The sequence below is a fragment of the Falco punctatus genome, assembly GCF_963210335.1.
Source record: "Falco punctatus genome assembly, chromosome: 4".
Classification (NCBI taxonomy): Eukaryota; Metazoa; Chordata; class Aves; order Falconiformes; family Falconidae; genus Falco; species Falco punctatus.
Genome location: NC_137583.1, coordinates 41106208 through 41121455, shown reverse-complemented (window position 1 = coordinate 41121455; position 15248 = coordinate 41106208). Strand labels below are relative to the sequence as shown.

At 38.0% G+C, this 15248-nt stretch overlaps 1 protein-coding gene across 35 annotated transcripts in view; it reads right to left on the bottom strand.

Moving 5' to 3' along the window:
- RBFOX1 (RNA binding fox-1 homolog 1) overlaps positions 1-15248 on the bottom strand; it is a 1334594-nt gene that overhangs the window by 72200 nt on the left and 1247146 nt on the right. For 27 of the 35 annotated variants that reach the window (XM_080382970.1, XM_080382948.1, XM_080382979.1 and 24 more), the window contains one exon: positions 159-239. The exons of the other annotated variants lie outside the window; for them this stretch is intronic. In XM_080382970.1, coding sequence (XP_080239096.1) covers positions 159-239 — 81 coding nt within the window. The remainder of the gene's footprint in view (positions 1-158; positions 240-15248) is intronic. 35 annotated transcript variants of the gene reach the window in all.

The following is a 15248-nucleotide window of genomic DNA, read 5'->3' as shown; positions in this document are numbered from 1 at the left end:
CTGATTTATCTGTTGACATTACTTACATATGTTTATAAATACCACATTTACTTTAACAAGAGCTATTGGGAAAGTTTACATTTTTAGGGGGCTTAATTCACATTAATGTGCTTTTGTCACAAAACAAAACAAAAAAAAGAGCCATAACACTAGCTTACTTGTGGATGTGTATACTAGTGAACTGGGGGCACTGTACACGGGAGATCCCTCCTGGTTTGCCTGGCACAGCAGCACCCTGCCTACAAGAAAGAGAGAGAGAGTGGTATCTGGTTTTGGAACACTCACACTACACCTCAATTTTTATCTCAAAACAGAAATAAAGTCATAACCGGAGCAGTGCGGTGAAGCAGGGGCACTTTTTGTCCTTTGACTTCAAAGCAGAAAGAGCCCCAACAGACATGTACAATTATACATTTGCAAAAGCAAAACACAGACATCCCCCCAAATACAAACACCTTTTTTTAGCCCACAGGGAAGCTGGTGCAGGCTCCGGGTGTCACTGGTGCCCACCAGCCCCTTGTGCATCTGCTCTCTCTCCCTCTGTGCCCTACTCTCCAATCAGGAGCTGCCCAGTTAGCCCTGCTGCTACTGGGAGCAACTGGCCCACCCAGCCCACCCAGCTGCTCGCTGCAGCTCCCTAACATTGCCTGCAATGAGAGGCCACTCAAGCAAACCCAGCAGCTGCAGCAGCTGCAAAGCTCCCAGATCCAGCTGTCAGGCCAAGGATGATCTCTGTTCTGTGGCGTAAATTAACATGGGCACAAGCGTTTACTAATACACGTGAAGATTTCAGTATTTTTTGCTCAATTGAGAAATACGTCAACATAAGCTACTTTCCAGTATATAAGCTGGATGCAGGATTAAGAACAAAACAAAAGAAAATAAGTAAAACCTTTTTTTTAAAAAAACAACAAAAACACAACAACAAAAAAAACCCCAAAAAGTAAAAGTGATAACGAAATAAATTTAAAACAACACTTTTGCAATGCATGTTCATTTTGAACAAATGACAGAAGTTTAGGCTTATTTCCTGATTTGGTTTTCGGTGGTTTTTTGTTCGGTTTTTTTTTTAATGAACCTAAATAAAATTCCTTACTATTTCAACATCTTAAAATTATATTTTAACAGTCTTAGCTGAACACAGATTGAACATTGATTAGATGTAAAAACAACTATACTTTCCCGCTAGTAACAAAATTTCTGCACTTCTGGAATACAGTTCACCAGGAAGAACTGGATGTGACACATCCGGTTTTGCAGATATATGTGTGTATATATACACACACATATATTACACAAAATTACATATATACATACACTGACATACTTAAAGCTGTCAGGATGTGCGAGTCACACAATTTCAAATACAAAATTTATATGAAGATTTGTGAGGCTTTAGAAGTTACGCATTGACTTATAAGCAACATAACTCAACAGATTTGAGTCAAGTATGTTTGGAAAGACAAGATTACTTACAAATGGTAGGCATGTTTCCAACACAGCATTACAAGAGCAATTCTCAACTTACATCCAGTTACCAGACCACAGCTCTTTCCAAAAAATGTTTCAAAAAATTTTCTGTCATTAACAAGTTCTTTGATTATTGCTCACAGCTGTCAGTTGAAGTGGAAATGAAAGAAATACTAAAGGAAAATAATTCTTAGAATTTATGCAATTTAGCTAAGACTGTGAGCACTGGAAATCTCATGAAATATTATGCTTCCAACCTTCCCAGACAAGAGCACACCCTTAACTAACAGGATTTGGAGATGCCTGCTTTTTTTCCAGCTATCCACTACTAAACTGAAAGACAGAACAAGCTAATTTATTTCCCCCCCTTAAAGACCGGATATAGTTGACTATATTGATACATATCTCTCTCAGCCTTCCAAAAAAATCCACAAGTGGAAGCTGTTAAATGAGCATATACCTGTTGAGATGCTAATAGCAAGTACCATTTTCAGGCTGGTAGATAAACAGACCTACCAACACAGGCTTTTGGCACTACAAATGCGCACACTAGAACGGGATGTATTAACATCATAGATGCTTCAACACCTGTGCTACTACAGAAGCCAGAAAATGAAAGTGAGCTAAGACAGTGACATTCTTCCAGCTGAGTGAAATGCAGGAAGGAATTGTTAAAATCAATAATTTTCATGAAGTTTTAAGACTAATGTAACTATAACAACTTCAAGCATGTTTAATAAATACATAAAGATAAAAGGCTTTTAGAAATTGAAGACAGTAGCTTTTTTATATTACTTAACATAAATTCCAGATGACACTTTGCTTGTTCCATGGTCTACAGGTATTTTCCTATTCTTTGCAACTAATATTATTATATTTTTTCTGATTTCATCTCATAGAAATCCAAATTTCCTTACTCTAGTCTTCTAATTTCTAATGAAAGTTCTTCAAAACAGATGTTTTTTTTATCCATGCTACTAAAGTGTATTTAATTTGTTGCATAGAGCTTTCTAATTATATTTTGACATTCGGCCTTTGTGTAATTTGTGCATAAAATTAATATTAAAAACTAAACCACTATTATTAGATTTTGTTAGAAAAATACCAAACTTTTTAATCTACTTTTGTGAGAAAAGAATATTTCTGCTGCATCTAATTTTGGTATTAAAAATGTTTGAATTGTAATTAAAACAAGTGGGGAAAGACTGAATTATTTACAGTAAGATTTTCTGAATAAACCTCAGAACACTGAAACAATCTAAAAATTCCCTAATGAAAAAAAAAAAATAATATTTTTCCTCTAGAATACTAGATTCTCTCATGACAGAATGAAGGTTTGGGGGTTTTGTTTGGTTTTGGGTTTTGGTGTTTTTTTTGGGTTTGTTTTTTTTTTTTTTTTTTCTTTAAGAAAGAGGATTTTAATATTAAGTTCTTAATATTTCTGTTCAAACTGTAATTTAATAATATCACGGAGCTGATGAACTTCAGAAAATTACAGTCATCCGTGAGTCCATTTTTAATTCTATGATACCTTGTGTATTAGCATATTTAAGTCTGATATTTTCTCGTTAAGAACAATCTGCACACTTTTTTGCTTTTCTTTAGTATGAGCATCTACTTCTTTGGTCACAGCAGACAAGTGACCAGTGAGACAGGATTTCGGAGGTCACCAGCAGAAAGCCCCTCCTGACTCGCTCCATCGAAAGGATCAGAAAAAACATAGCATATGTGCCTGGAGAGTGTATTCACTACAGGCACTCAGGAGAGCTTTACATAGACTGGTGGCAGAAGGGAAACTGAGGCAGCCACACTGTGGGGTGGGATGTGAGGGGAGCAGCCTGCAGAGGCTGAGGCAGCCGGTGGGTTGTGTTGCTGTGCTGCAGCAGAGCGCGACGGTGCCAGCTGAGCACCACCCTGATACTGTGCAGATCCTGCCCAACTGAGTCACTGATCATCCTTGGTACACAGGTGGGCAGCGTGGACAAAAATGTACTTTTCAAGATCAAAAATTATTCCCACTCATACTTCTCTTCCTCCAATGTTTTCTCCTACAGTCCATGATTAAGAATCTTACTGTTCGATTATGTCCTTTGTTCAAGCACTATAGTTATTTTGAGGAAATAATTATTCTAACAATATTCAGGGCTGTGAAGAAAATGATGTGAAGTCATTAATGTTTTTAGAATACTAAAAATTCAGTTCCAAATGGTTCCCAGATATCTGACTAAAAGTACTTTCCTAATTTTTCATACTTTCAAATATAAGTTTTTTGTCTGTTGTTATTTATGTGATTCATAATAAACTAATGTACAGAGCATAAGTGGAAATACCAATGTACTAGTGATGATGCACAGACTCATATGATGCACTGGCTCATACAAGTCACATGACAAAGTTAACTGTATTTTTCAAATACTCAGGTAGCTAAGAAATACCCACAATCAACACCACGGAGCCAGGATTTTAAATCACTTCTGTTAAACATAGCATTTAACTGGAACCGCTGTGTAGCCAGCACTACAGACAGCTTGATCTGGAATAAGTTTAAAGGAATTTGCACAACTAGTTGGAATCTCTTACAGCTCCTTTGTAGAAGTATAAATTGAAACACTTTCAGCCGAAAAAAAAAAAAATAATCATACCTACCGTTAGCTAAAATTATGCTGCTGATGTAAAATTAACAGTGTTGCATGGCCTTGACCATGGGAGCAGCCCTCCGGGTCACAGGAAGGAGACAAAACTTTTAGAAACCTTCAGTCCCGGGACTGTATGAAGGTTATACACTGTTACTGAGAACCTGAGCTTAAAATGCATCACCTCCCAGTACGGGTGACTTTAGTACCTTTGCTCATAAATAAAAAAATTCCAATTTGAAGTGCTGATATTTATTCCCCAAGAATTTTGGGGGATTTGCAAAAAGGAAGAGGACAGAAGTTGCACTGCTGCACTCGGTAACTGGGTGGGGTTTTGCCCTGGCACGCGACGAAGCAAGGCATAGGGGACAAACGGCTCTGCTGCTCTCACTGGGGGAATCCTACCAACCACAGCATCACATAAAGCTCTTCGGACAACTCGAACATGACAGTGATGCTGAGTTCTCTACAGCACACAACTAGCTCCCTCATAAGCAGAGGGTAATCGCATAAGCATGTGTAATGGCAGAAATTAAGCAAGTCAATCTCCAGGACTGGTCTACATCGGGTGTTAGTACATAGGTAGCTAAAATGAGTGTTTATAATATAGGAACTAGGTAATTTACTACATACAAGGAGATTTAGTAAAGATTACATCACTGTAATCCAGTGATGGCACTTATAGCCTTCTTTATATGTATTTATCTATTGTGTTACCAACAAGAGCTTCTTACTGCTTTTTGCAACTAAGTACCAGTTCTTAATTCTACACATGCTATACATATAGCCTGTACACGTTCTATAATACTATTTAAGAATTCCCCCCAAAACCCACATGAGAAAGTGAAAAAAAGGTAAAAATAATGTGTGTCCCATTTTCCCTATATTATTATTATAAAGTGCTATTTTATGACTCTAATCTAAAAGCTGCATTATTTATTAAATTCAACAATTATTTTCTCTTTCTCCCAATACAGCTGGATGTTCCATGGCCCAGTGTTCTCCCTTGGTTAGATCTCAGTCATTCTGATTACTGTTTTTCATTGCACCTTTTGCAACAACCATTATTCCTATACGCTTAATTCTTCTTCAATGTATAATGTACGAAGAAAATGATAAAGCTGTATCTCTCATGAACATATCGGGAGGTTTGCTAGTGTATCCAAGATCCTCACAAACGATCCATGTCTGCTTTCAACCTGCTGTTTGAAAAAGTGTAATTTAATATTGGTCTTTCCAGAGAGAAACAGCATTATCTTTGTTCTGGTCTGAAATATTTTTCTATGATGGGTTATTTCAAAATGTGTCACAGCACTGGATCAGAAACACCTAACTAAAAGGCCGCTGTTGTACAGTAACAGTGTATGTCAGCTGCTGTTGTCCCATCTGACTGGGGAATTTAAAGAGAGCCTCTATCTTGAATACGTAATAGCTGTTAAGTGCTCTTTTAGCCCTTCATTATCAATCCTTAAACTACAGGGCCTTAGTAGGCTTTTAAATGTGCTGTTAATTAAAAATAACAGTGCTTTGTGACTGCCTTCAGTTATTTGGGATCTTTCTATACAGGGAATAATGCTGCTTCAGATTTTAACCCAACAACTCACGGATGGTTGTGTTGGTACATTGCACTGTTTCATCTATTATTAACAAGGAATAAAGTAGCATCACCCCAAAATACCTCCTTTCTTCCAATATGTTAAAAATACAACCAAACCCTATATTGAATTCCCACAAAGTTATATAGTTTCACTTAAACAAGAGAATTGCACAGTAGACAGGAGAACCTAAAGTAGTTGATGTCCAAAGGTGAGTTTGTAGGTCCAAATCCGTATCTATATTACCTCCTGACAGCAAACCTGAAATACATTCAGTTATTAAATAATCTGTGTATACTTGCTACTGGCAATGAGAATCTGTGCTCTATACATGCACTTACGTAGTAAGTCCCTGACCCACACATAACTTCATGCAAGTTACTAAAAACCGGGCAGGGTGGGGGGCGGGCTGGGCAGGGAAGCCCAAGGTGGTGGCGCTGTGTGTCTCTAAGGCATTTTATGGGATCTCTTTACTGAAAAATTCTACTTAAGATGCCAATTTTCCTTCCATCACTTTTTTAAGCATAATGCATATTTCTTTATGATCACCTCTCTTAGTGTCACCAAAACATTCCATGAACTTTGGCAATGACCCAGGGAACAATGACTCAGGGAACAGCAATGCATGTTATAACAAACATAATTTGTAAGCCATCCTTCCAATTATCTTTTGCTGGTCTTTTGCTTTCCAAGCTTTTGGGAAACAGACCTCCCTCCCCTGTTACATGTGTTCATTATCCAGTATTCTAAGTCATGTAAGTGAAAATCAGAGGAGCAACAAATTTTGCAGCTCTGATGATAATTTTGTATGAGAGTCTCCTAATTCACATTCTTCCCACCTATTCCTTCTATAGCACAGATAACTTATCACAGGGTAACAAGAATCTCTCCTTCTCCAGGAGCTGACATACCATACTTACCAGTTTGTACTGTGGTGTCTTAGACTGGGAAAGACCTTGGGGACAGCACAGGAGCTGGGAAGCGGCAAATTCTTTTAAGTTCTGCTCCCACGCCAGCATCCTTTTCCTGCCTCTCAACATGATGAGACACTTTAAAGCTTCAGCCACTCCATCAATGAAAAGCTAAAAGGTATATCTGCTAGCGATCCATTAAAATTCTCAAAGACTGCTTTAGGGCAACAGCTTGACAATGCAACAGGGCGTTGTCACTGGGGTTTAGTGGCAAATTTAGGCTGTTGGTATGTGGCAAAGTAATGCCAGCTTAAAAACACACCAACTCGTTCCTGTTTTAATTAGCATACCACTCTTACCATAGATGGGCCGTATTTGGCAGGAACAGTTTATGTAATGTGTCCATTCACATTGTAAAACATTTGCAATAAGGCACTTTTTCCAAACATAATTTCAAAATTATTAACCAGCCACAGACATTTCTGGTCTTGTAACCAGAACGAAACTGCTATGTCACACAAACTCAACTGCTGTTTGTGCCGAAATCCATAGCAAACCCAGAGACTTTACCTGTGCTTGTTAATTTTTTATCACTGGCATCCAAGTGTAAATTCTTATCCACATACTATCAACAAAAAATCTAAACCTGGAAAGGCACTATGTAATAATGCAAAATATTGGAGTGGTACTGCCGGTATCGCCCATAACTAACTTTCCTATGAAATACGTTTACTGTATGACATATATATACACACACAAATTCAGGTGCACATAAATTGATATTCAATAATATCCACTGCCATTATCTTATACTGGAAGAGGTGTCCCACTTTACTCCTAATCTTTCTAGGTCCTCCCAGTAGACTAAAAGGCAGGGAAATGATGGTTATTCTTGGTTCATCGTAACTTTATCTTGGTTCAGCTTTAACTTTAAGAAACAAACATAAGAGAAATTCTGATGTATAAATATAAACTCTGAGATGGTATTATACTGTTCTTGAAATAGGATACTTGAGAATATAAAAAATACACCTATATTCCGCTGATTACTAAAATGTGTCACATTCATACATCTGCCTTACGAATAAAGGCTGCAATATGAATAGAATCACAGAATGAATTAAACTGGAGCCTTTCTGCTCAAACATGAACACTATGGTTTCACCATGGCCCTGGAGGGATTACAAGTAGATATGTTTATACTTTATCCTCTCATATTGTGTCAAGACACTATTTTCTGTGTAAATTACCTATTTCAGTAAATCGATAAGACAGAGATGCAAATCTAATGCAATTAGATGCAGAGATGCAAATTACTAATCCCTCAGTTCTATTTGCTTACCCCAGTGGATGCTGGTTTTAATTTACAAATAAAATTCTATTCTGAATAACAAGCTGAGAATATAAAAGAGCAAAAATTGAATCATCATGCATAATCCTGGCTTTAGTTTGCCTATTTCTTCCCCAGCCCGTTCAGATTCCAGAATTTCAGGAGCATGAAAAAACATTACAAAAATAGTAATATAATGTTTCCAAACTTTCTAAAACATTTACTTTTACTAGTAGCAGCTCTATGCTTGGAGATTTTCCCCAAATCAATTTTCACAAAGAAAATCTGACCGCACCAAACTGACAGAGATTGTGTACCATTGTAAATCACAGATTCATCTCAGCTACCTCCTCAAATGACTAAACAAATGAAAACTCAGTATTTTGAAATTTATTCTCAGTAAGTATTATGAAATGCAATTATAATGTAAATCTATCAGGGATTCTGTCATCCAATGCACAAAATGGGAAAAAATGCAGAAGACTCAACAGAAAACATTAGCTATACGTTTGAAATACAATTCCTCCATAATCTTAAATTGCTTTAGCATTCATTTACAGATGTAATTAAGGTTTAACACACAGCAGACTTGTTTTCCATTCCGCTTAACTGTATTAACTTTACATTTCATATATTAATTTATTACTTTACATTTCAGAATAGTTTGTCTGCCTGACTGTCCATCCTAAGGCATGGATCTTCCTAACTTTGTTATTCTTCTAATCAGAGGAATTTATTCCTCTGCATAACTGCTATTAACCTATCTAGCATTGCAAATATCCCACCCAGTCCTGAACAAACAAGCGTTATAGTGATGACCTTGTAGTTTGTCTTAAATTTTCCTTCTAGAGCTCCTTAAGCCATTGCTTTTTACATATATCCATAGCTGGTAGCCGAATGACAGTCTCAGTTTGATTCTATGGGACACTGCGATGCCTACCGCAGCCCAGAGCCCAGGTCCAGCCAGTGCCCACCCAGGCTGACCTGGGCTGTCAAGCAAGACGGCAGCAGTAGCTGTAAACCCGGCGGGTTTATATCCAGCCTCTAAACGGACATCATCTACAGTCTGCACAATCCGCTCTGCACCAGGTTTAGCCTTGCCCCTGAAGCAGACAACCCCAGCACACACGGTTCAAAGCTGTCCAGAAGCCGAGCTGCATGACGTACGGCCGTCAGTGTGTGCGCACGGAGCCTCCAGGATGGCTCCCATGCAGCTCCTTGCAGACAGACTGTTCCACATCTACTGCTCTGCAAACCTCAAGCCAGCATGTGGCAAGCAGGGATAATTTTCAGACTTACTTAAAAACCATGTTAATGCTGCAAACTAATGCAAGAGGAGGCCAGGGAGACAGTTATGGAAAAAAAAATAAATCTCAGTCTAATGTTTATAATTAGACAGTTTTAGGCTGCCACTATATTTAATTTATTTTTGATGCATCACTAATCAGGAAGCCACAGAACACATTTTCACTAACCACCAGAATGATGTTTAAATTAGAAAAGTCCAAGCATTACTTTTTTCCTTAGAAGCCTCTCTTCCTGAGTAAAGCACAGTACTTAACTTTCTTTTTAGCCCTTTAAAGATCGATCGATTTTATCCACAATAAAAAACATTTGAACAAGCATACAAGAAGTTGGAAGCAATGTAATAACAAAGAAAGGGCAGTACAGCTCCTGCTTGATCAGAACGCTTGCTTTTGTTTTATTAAAGTAACATTGGTAAAAGTTACTAGGGGAAATCAGGAGAAACATGGAAACATGGCCAGCTGATCAAGAACTCTTGTTATTCCCCCAACACATACTTGGTGCTACCAAGACTGCACCTGGAGCACTGCATCCAGTTTTTAAACCTGCTGCTACTCCAGTTGGAATGAAATGTGAAAAAATTGAGAGGATATGTTGGAGTGAAACAGATGGGCAGGGGCCTAGAGCTCATGTCCTGTGAGGAGAGGCTGAGGGAACTGAACTTGATTAGTCTAGCAAAGAGGAAGTTAAAAGGCAATCTAAAAGCTTTCTCTGCTTGAAGGAAGTTACAAAGATGATGGAGCCAAAAATCTCATTGGAATGGCAGTAGATGGTAATATAAAAGGTCAGTGGTCACCAGCTTTAGCTTGGAAGGTTTAGGCTGGACATTAGAAAAATGTTTTTCACTAGTAGGGCAATGCAGCACTAGAAAACATATTCAGAGATTATAAATCTCTGTTTGTGGATGTATACAAATACATGGCTCACCTGATGTAGCACTGGTGTTAGTCCTGCTTCAAAAAGCAAGCTGGACTGCACGACCTCCAGGAGTCAGTCCCAATCACAATTCTATGATTTTGTTAAGAACTGTCTGTCCAGTGTCAAAAATCTTATTTCATGGGTGTGAAATGTCCAGGTTTTGTATGATCACCACTGCATTCCACAGCAATTATGTGAGATCTGGGGAGGGGCCTGCTCAAACTTACTATACCAGCTCCCTGCAGAAAAGGGAAGGAGCACAGAAGAACGCTCCTTCAAACAAAAGCAGCCTTAAACTAAACAAAGGTATGTATCGGAGATAAGTGGACTACTTGAGTAGTTGGCAACTCAGCTGAACAGATCATTTCTCTACAAAACTAAATGTCAAGATGTGATCTGAATACTTTAACTTGGTGGCCATGGACTGTAGCGCAAGAGTGACCATCACACGGCCCCTCTAGTCTCAACCACCTTGTTGTCATTTGGGTGGCATTTTGACATGTTGGATATAATCAAAACATATAATATTTTCAAAACCATCAAAAGCATGTGCCTAAGGTAAAGTATTCGAAGACAGCAAGCATGATTGTCCTCTCCCAGGTGCTATCCTAGTTTCCAACCATTTGCAGCTCAGGGACTTCCCAAGCCCAAAGCAGCTTCTGTGTGTTTTTAATAATGGTCAGTGAATTTCCCTCCCGTGAGCTAACTACAACGTACTTTTACCACACGTGGTGTTCTGTGCTAGAATAAGGTACTAAATCAAATAAGCTGCAATCATAATCACATATTTAATTATGACTATACCTGGTCCTGTATTCACCCACCAACTCCCAGAACATGTTAAAATAGAATTCAGGCTTACTCATGCACAGGAATTTATCATTCCAAGCCTACCTCATGCACATTGCTTTATCTTTGGGTCAGACATTATAAAAGGAGCAAGTTTACCTAAAGAAAATAAGAAATTTTCATAAGTGCCACCCAGCAGAACTACCACTGCAGAAATTTATTACCTAGCAGTTCAAAGGGAAAAGCAGGTTTTTGAGTTAGGATGTCAGCATGAGGAAAGGCATCTTAATCCTCTGCAAAACACATGCAAGGCATACAGAAGGAACAGAGGCGAGAGAACTTTTGCCATTCATTGGCCCTGCTTCCTTCTTTCCGATACCATCTTAAATAGACTTTTTCTGTTCTCCTATGTATTACTTCATTTCTACATGTTTTTTTTTTCCACACCAAAACAGCTAATAGAACAATTCTTCACCTTGCCTCCCTGCCTCAACTTTGTGTTTTGCACCCATCACCATCAACTAGTTAGCACAGTTTTGTCATCTCAGAGTATTGTTTGTCTACATGCAGTAACTACTGACACGACTTCTAGAAAAACCTCCAGCATCAGGGATCTGACCTCTTACTGGGGAACGGTGTAAGGCTGCTGACACTGCATCATAGTGGGGATGCAGCACTGACTTACACTTAATAACTCCAAATCCATTGACTCCAAGTAGTGAGATAGGATCAGTGTGGTTTTGCTGTGTAGTCACCTCCAGACCTATGTCTCAGCAACTGTACCAACAAGCAAATGGATCCAGCACCCACCCCCCCACCCCACCCCCCCGAAAAACACCCACCACCTCCTTTCCCTTGTTTTGAATGAACTCCAGCTTTCAGCAAATTTACAGTTTCTGTCTTTCCAGATTCTATTTCTGCACAAATTCATCATAATCCAGTCAAAATCGATTCCTTTATACCAGAGTGTAGCCACAATTCCCAAACTTTTGCATAGGAGAAGCTGGAACTCCCATCTTAACCATTCCCTATCTTCTGGTGTAAAACTCTATCTACAGTTCACGATGCACCATGAAATAATCAAGTGTATAGAATTTCTTTCAGCGATCACATAGGAACAGTATCAAAGCTGCAGTATATACTGTGTTATTAAATATACATGCAAACAGAAGAAACATCTTTAAAAGGGTAATACTGGCAGTATCTGTGATTTTCTCTTTAAAATGTGCAGGCTTCAATACGATGATAAATATAGGTCGATTAACCTTGCTCCAGATTTATACGTATAACCAATTAACAAAATTAACCTTTCAAAAAATAAGTCATTGGCATTATTCTTTGAATAATCCTTGTTTAGTTTCCATGACAGTATACATTTTAATGAAAAAGTCATTATAATGTAGCATAAGGCATAATTAATTCTGGAAGATTTTTCGGAGTAAATAGCTAATACAGATGCTGAATTCCATTTTTCTACTGCCTTTATTAATCTTTCATAAACCAGCATTTCCACTATAATGGCTTGTAAAAGCTCCACAGAAGTTTTAGAAATGCATTACCTGTCATCAGTGGTGTTAATCTAGCTAGGATGCCATCATTTGTATGATGGGACTTTAACATTACAGTCTTGGAAACAACAGTTACAGCTTTGTTTTATGCTTTGAAAAGGTGCATCTATATATGAGATGGAACATTAAACAATAATTATTTTTTTCCATAGAAAATTGTTTAAACTCTTAAGCTAACAATATTGAGAATTTGTTTATTTAGGAAAAACTGCTTAGTCAATGCCTAAGTTCAAATCTTAGTGTATATAACCAAATTGTAAGATGAATTAATCTACACTGACAGACAGCCAATTTTCACCGAAACTATGCCTTACAGATATGGTACAGCGAACTTTTACCCTAGGATTAGAATTGCTGTGCAAGCATCTAATTCAGCTTCAAAAACTCCAAACACCTCCACTAAGAAGTGTTTCTAGGGTATTTGCTGAGCTTATGCAAGACTCATTTAAATTCAAAGAGAAACACTAGAAAGATGAAATGAATCCCAGGTGCTCTTACACTCCAGAAATAGATGCTTTAAGACATGAACAAAGAGAATTAGTTTTAGCAAACATACAGGAATCCTCTCTTCCCCTGGATTCCTCTTACTTAAGTGTATGTTTTTATACATATATATATAGTACTATGGTATTTCTTCACCTCCTGATTATATATAACATTAGATTTCAAAGTTTTAAACAAACTTGTGAAAGGGAGTTTGTTACAAAATCTGCTTCTTGGAGATACTGCTAGCTTCCAAATACACAGCATGCTAAAACACCCCAGGCATCTAAAACTTTTCTGTCTTCTGAGGGAATATAAAATAGTTAAAAGCACAAGCTCTTCCCCCTTCTTTAATTTTAACTGATGGGGAAAATGTTCCAAGCCACATTGGAATGATAACTACTAAGTGCCCAAGAAACTGGGTGCCTACAACTGTCCTCACCGAGTTAAGACTATTTACGAAGTGACTACAACTACTCAGCTACATAGCATGAATCTTGAAAATAGCTTCTGAAAAACTTTTAGCACTTCATGAGTATTCAGGAAAAAAACCCACAGATGTCATTAGTCACTTATGTAAAAGGAGAATGGGATCTCTATTACTTGTCATTGAGCTGTGTTCCATGACTTCTTCTAATGGTACTTCTTCACTAGGCTAAAGTAATTTCTTTCTCCACTGCCAACTTAAATGTCAAAATTTTTGAAATATTGTTTGTTGGTTATGACCAGGCAAGGATATTTCCTCATGTGGGTCACTGCAAATACAACTGTTCTTTGAAAGAAGATTCACCACTTTTCCAGGTAATTTCTGTAACATCTTCTCCCCTACCCTGCATACTGCCACCGTCAAAAAGAACCTTCTCCGACAGGTAGGTGCCCTAAAATGGAGTTTCTGCCACTGACAAAGACAAAATCTTTTTAAAAGGCCTTACTGTGTCTCAGGCTATCTGCTTTAAAGGACTGAGGCAGTAATACGGATGCAACAACATTCTATATCTCAGTAAGGAGAGCGCAAGAGATTGCTCAAAATTCATCGTTCCAAAAACCAAAAGAGAAAAGAAAGATCTGCAAGAACAGAAAATAACATGGAACTTTGCTTTCAGACTGTCCAAGGCTGAAAGGAAGGCTAGGTACTACAGCTAAAATATATACTATATAAAAATAAATAAGCAGGTAAAAATAATATTATAACAAACCAAAGAAACAAAGACTGTAACAAGTTATGGTAATAAAGTACCAGTGTACCTCCAGTAAAGAAACTGAACTGCAAATCTGTATTTTGCCAGCCACAGATGAGTGCATAGGGGAAGGTAACAGGCTCTAGCTTAACACAGCAAAATGATGGGTCACTGTGGGAAGGATTTAAAAACGGATGGATATACAAATAAATGAAAAATTTGTCCCATTTTACATGAAAACTTTGTGAGACAAAGCACACAGTGCTTCTTACAATGCCATCATTAGGACCTGCCAAAGGACTCAATAAAGAGTTTGCTCAAAAAGATAAGCTGAAATGGAAATGATAACTTCAGTAAGCATTTGTTTCTCATAAGGAGGAAAAGCACCTTAATACTATCTTTTTATTTACTAGAAGGAAACTACGTTGACCTAAGTAATCTTTTTAAAAATTACCTATCAATTATGATATATGGGAAAGTAGAATTCTGTGAAATGCTAAAAATGACAAATGAAAAAATCACCGGCCTTTCGTTTTCTATGAAATGTCCTTTGAGGACCCCCCAGTGGAGCTGTGGGGAGGGCAGAGCTGTGCCACCGCCGGTTCACCAGCGCAGCCGCAGTCGGTAGCTGCTGGGGAGGCTGGCTTAGGGTGTGGGATTACAATGGCATCACATCGCACTGCACAAACATGTCACTGCAAATCTATATTAATGCTACTACCACGTGACCCAAATAGCTGTATTTCGGCAGCATTCTAATTTACTACAGCACGAGCATCTCAAAGTCAGAAAAACAGTCTTAGAAGGGCTACTGAGGAAGAAAAAACTATAGTGTTTTGGAAATATACAGTACTTTGCAGTCCCCAAGTAATACTTTACTTGGGTAGTGTCTGCTGTGCATCTGCTATGTATCTTACAGTCTCCATTTTTAGCTGTCATGTGTTTCCTCAAAGGTTTTCTTTTACAGAAGTGTACACTCAGAAAAAACGCACAGCTATAACAATCATGTCACTGGTCCTACTGTTTACCATTATCTTCAAGGTTTTAGGGTTGATTTACATTGCGTTC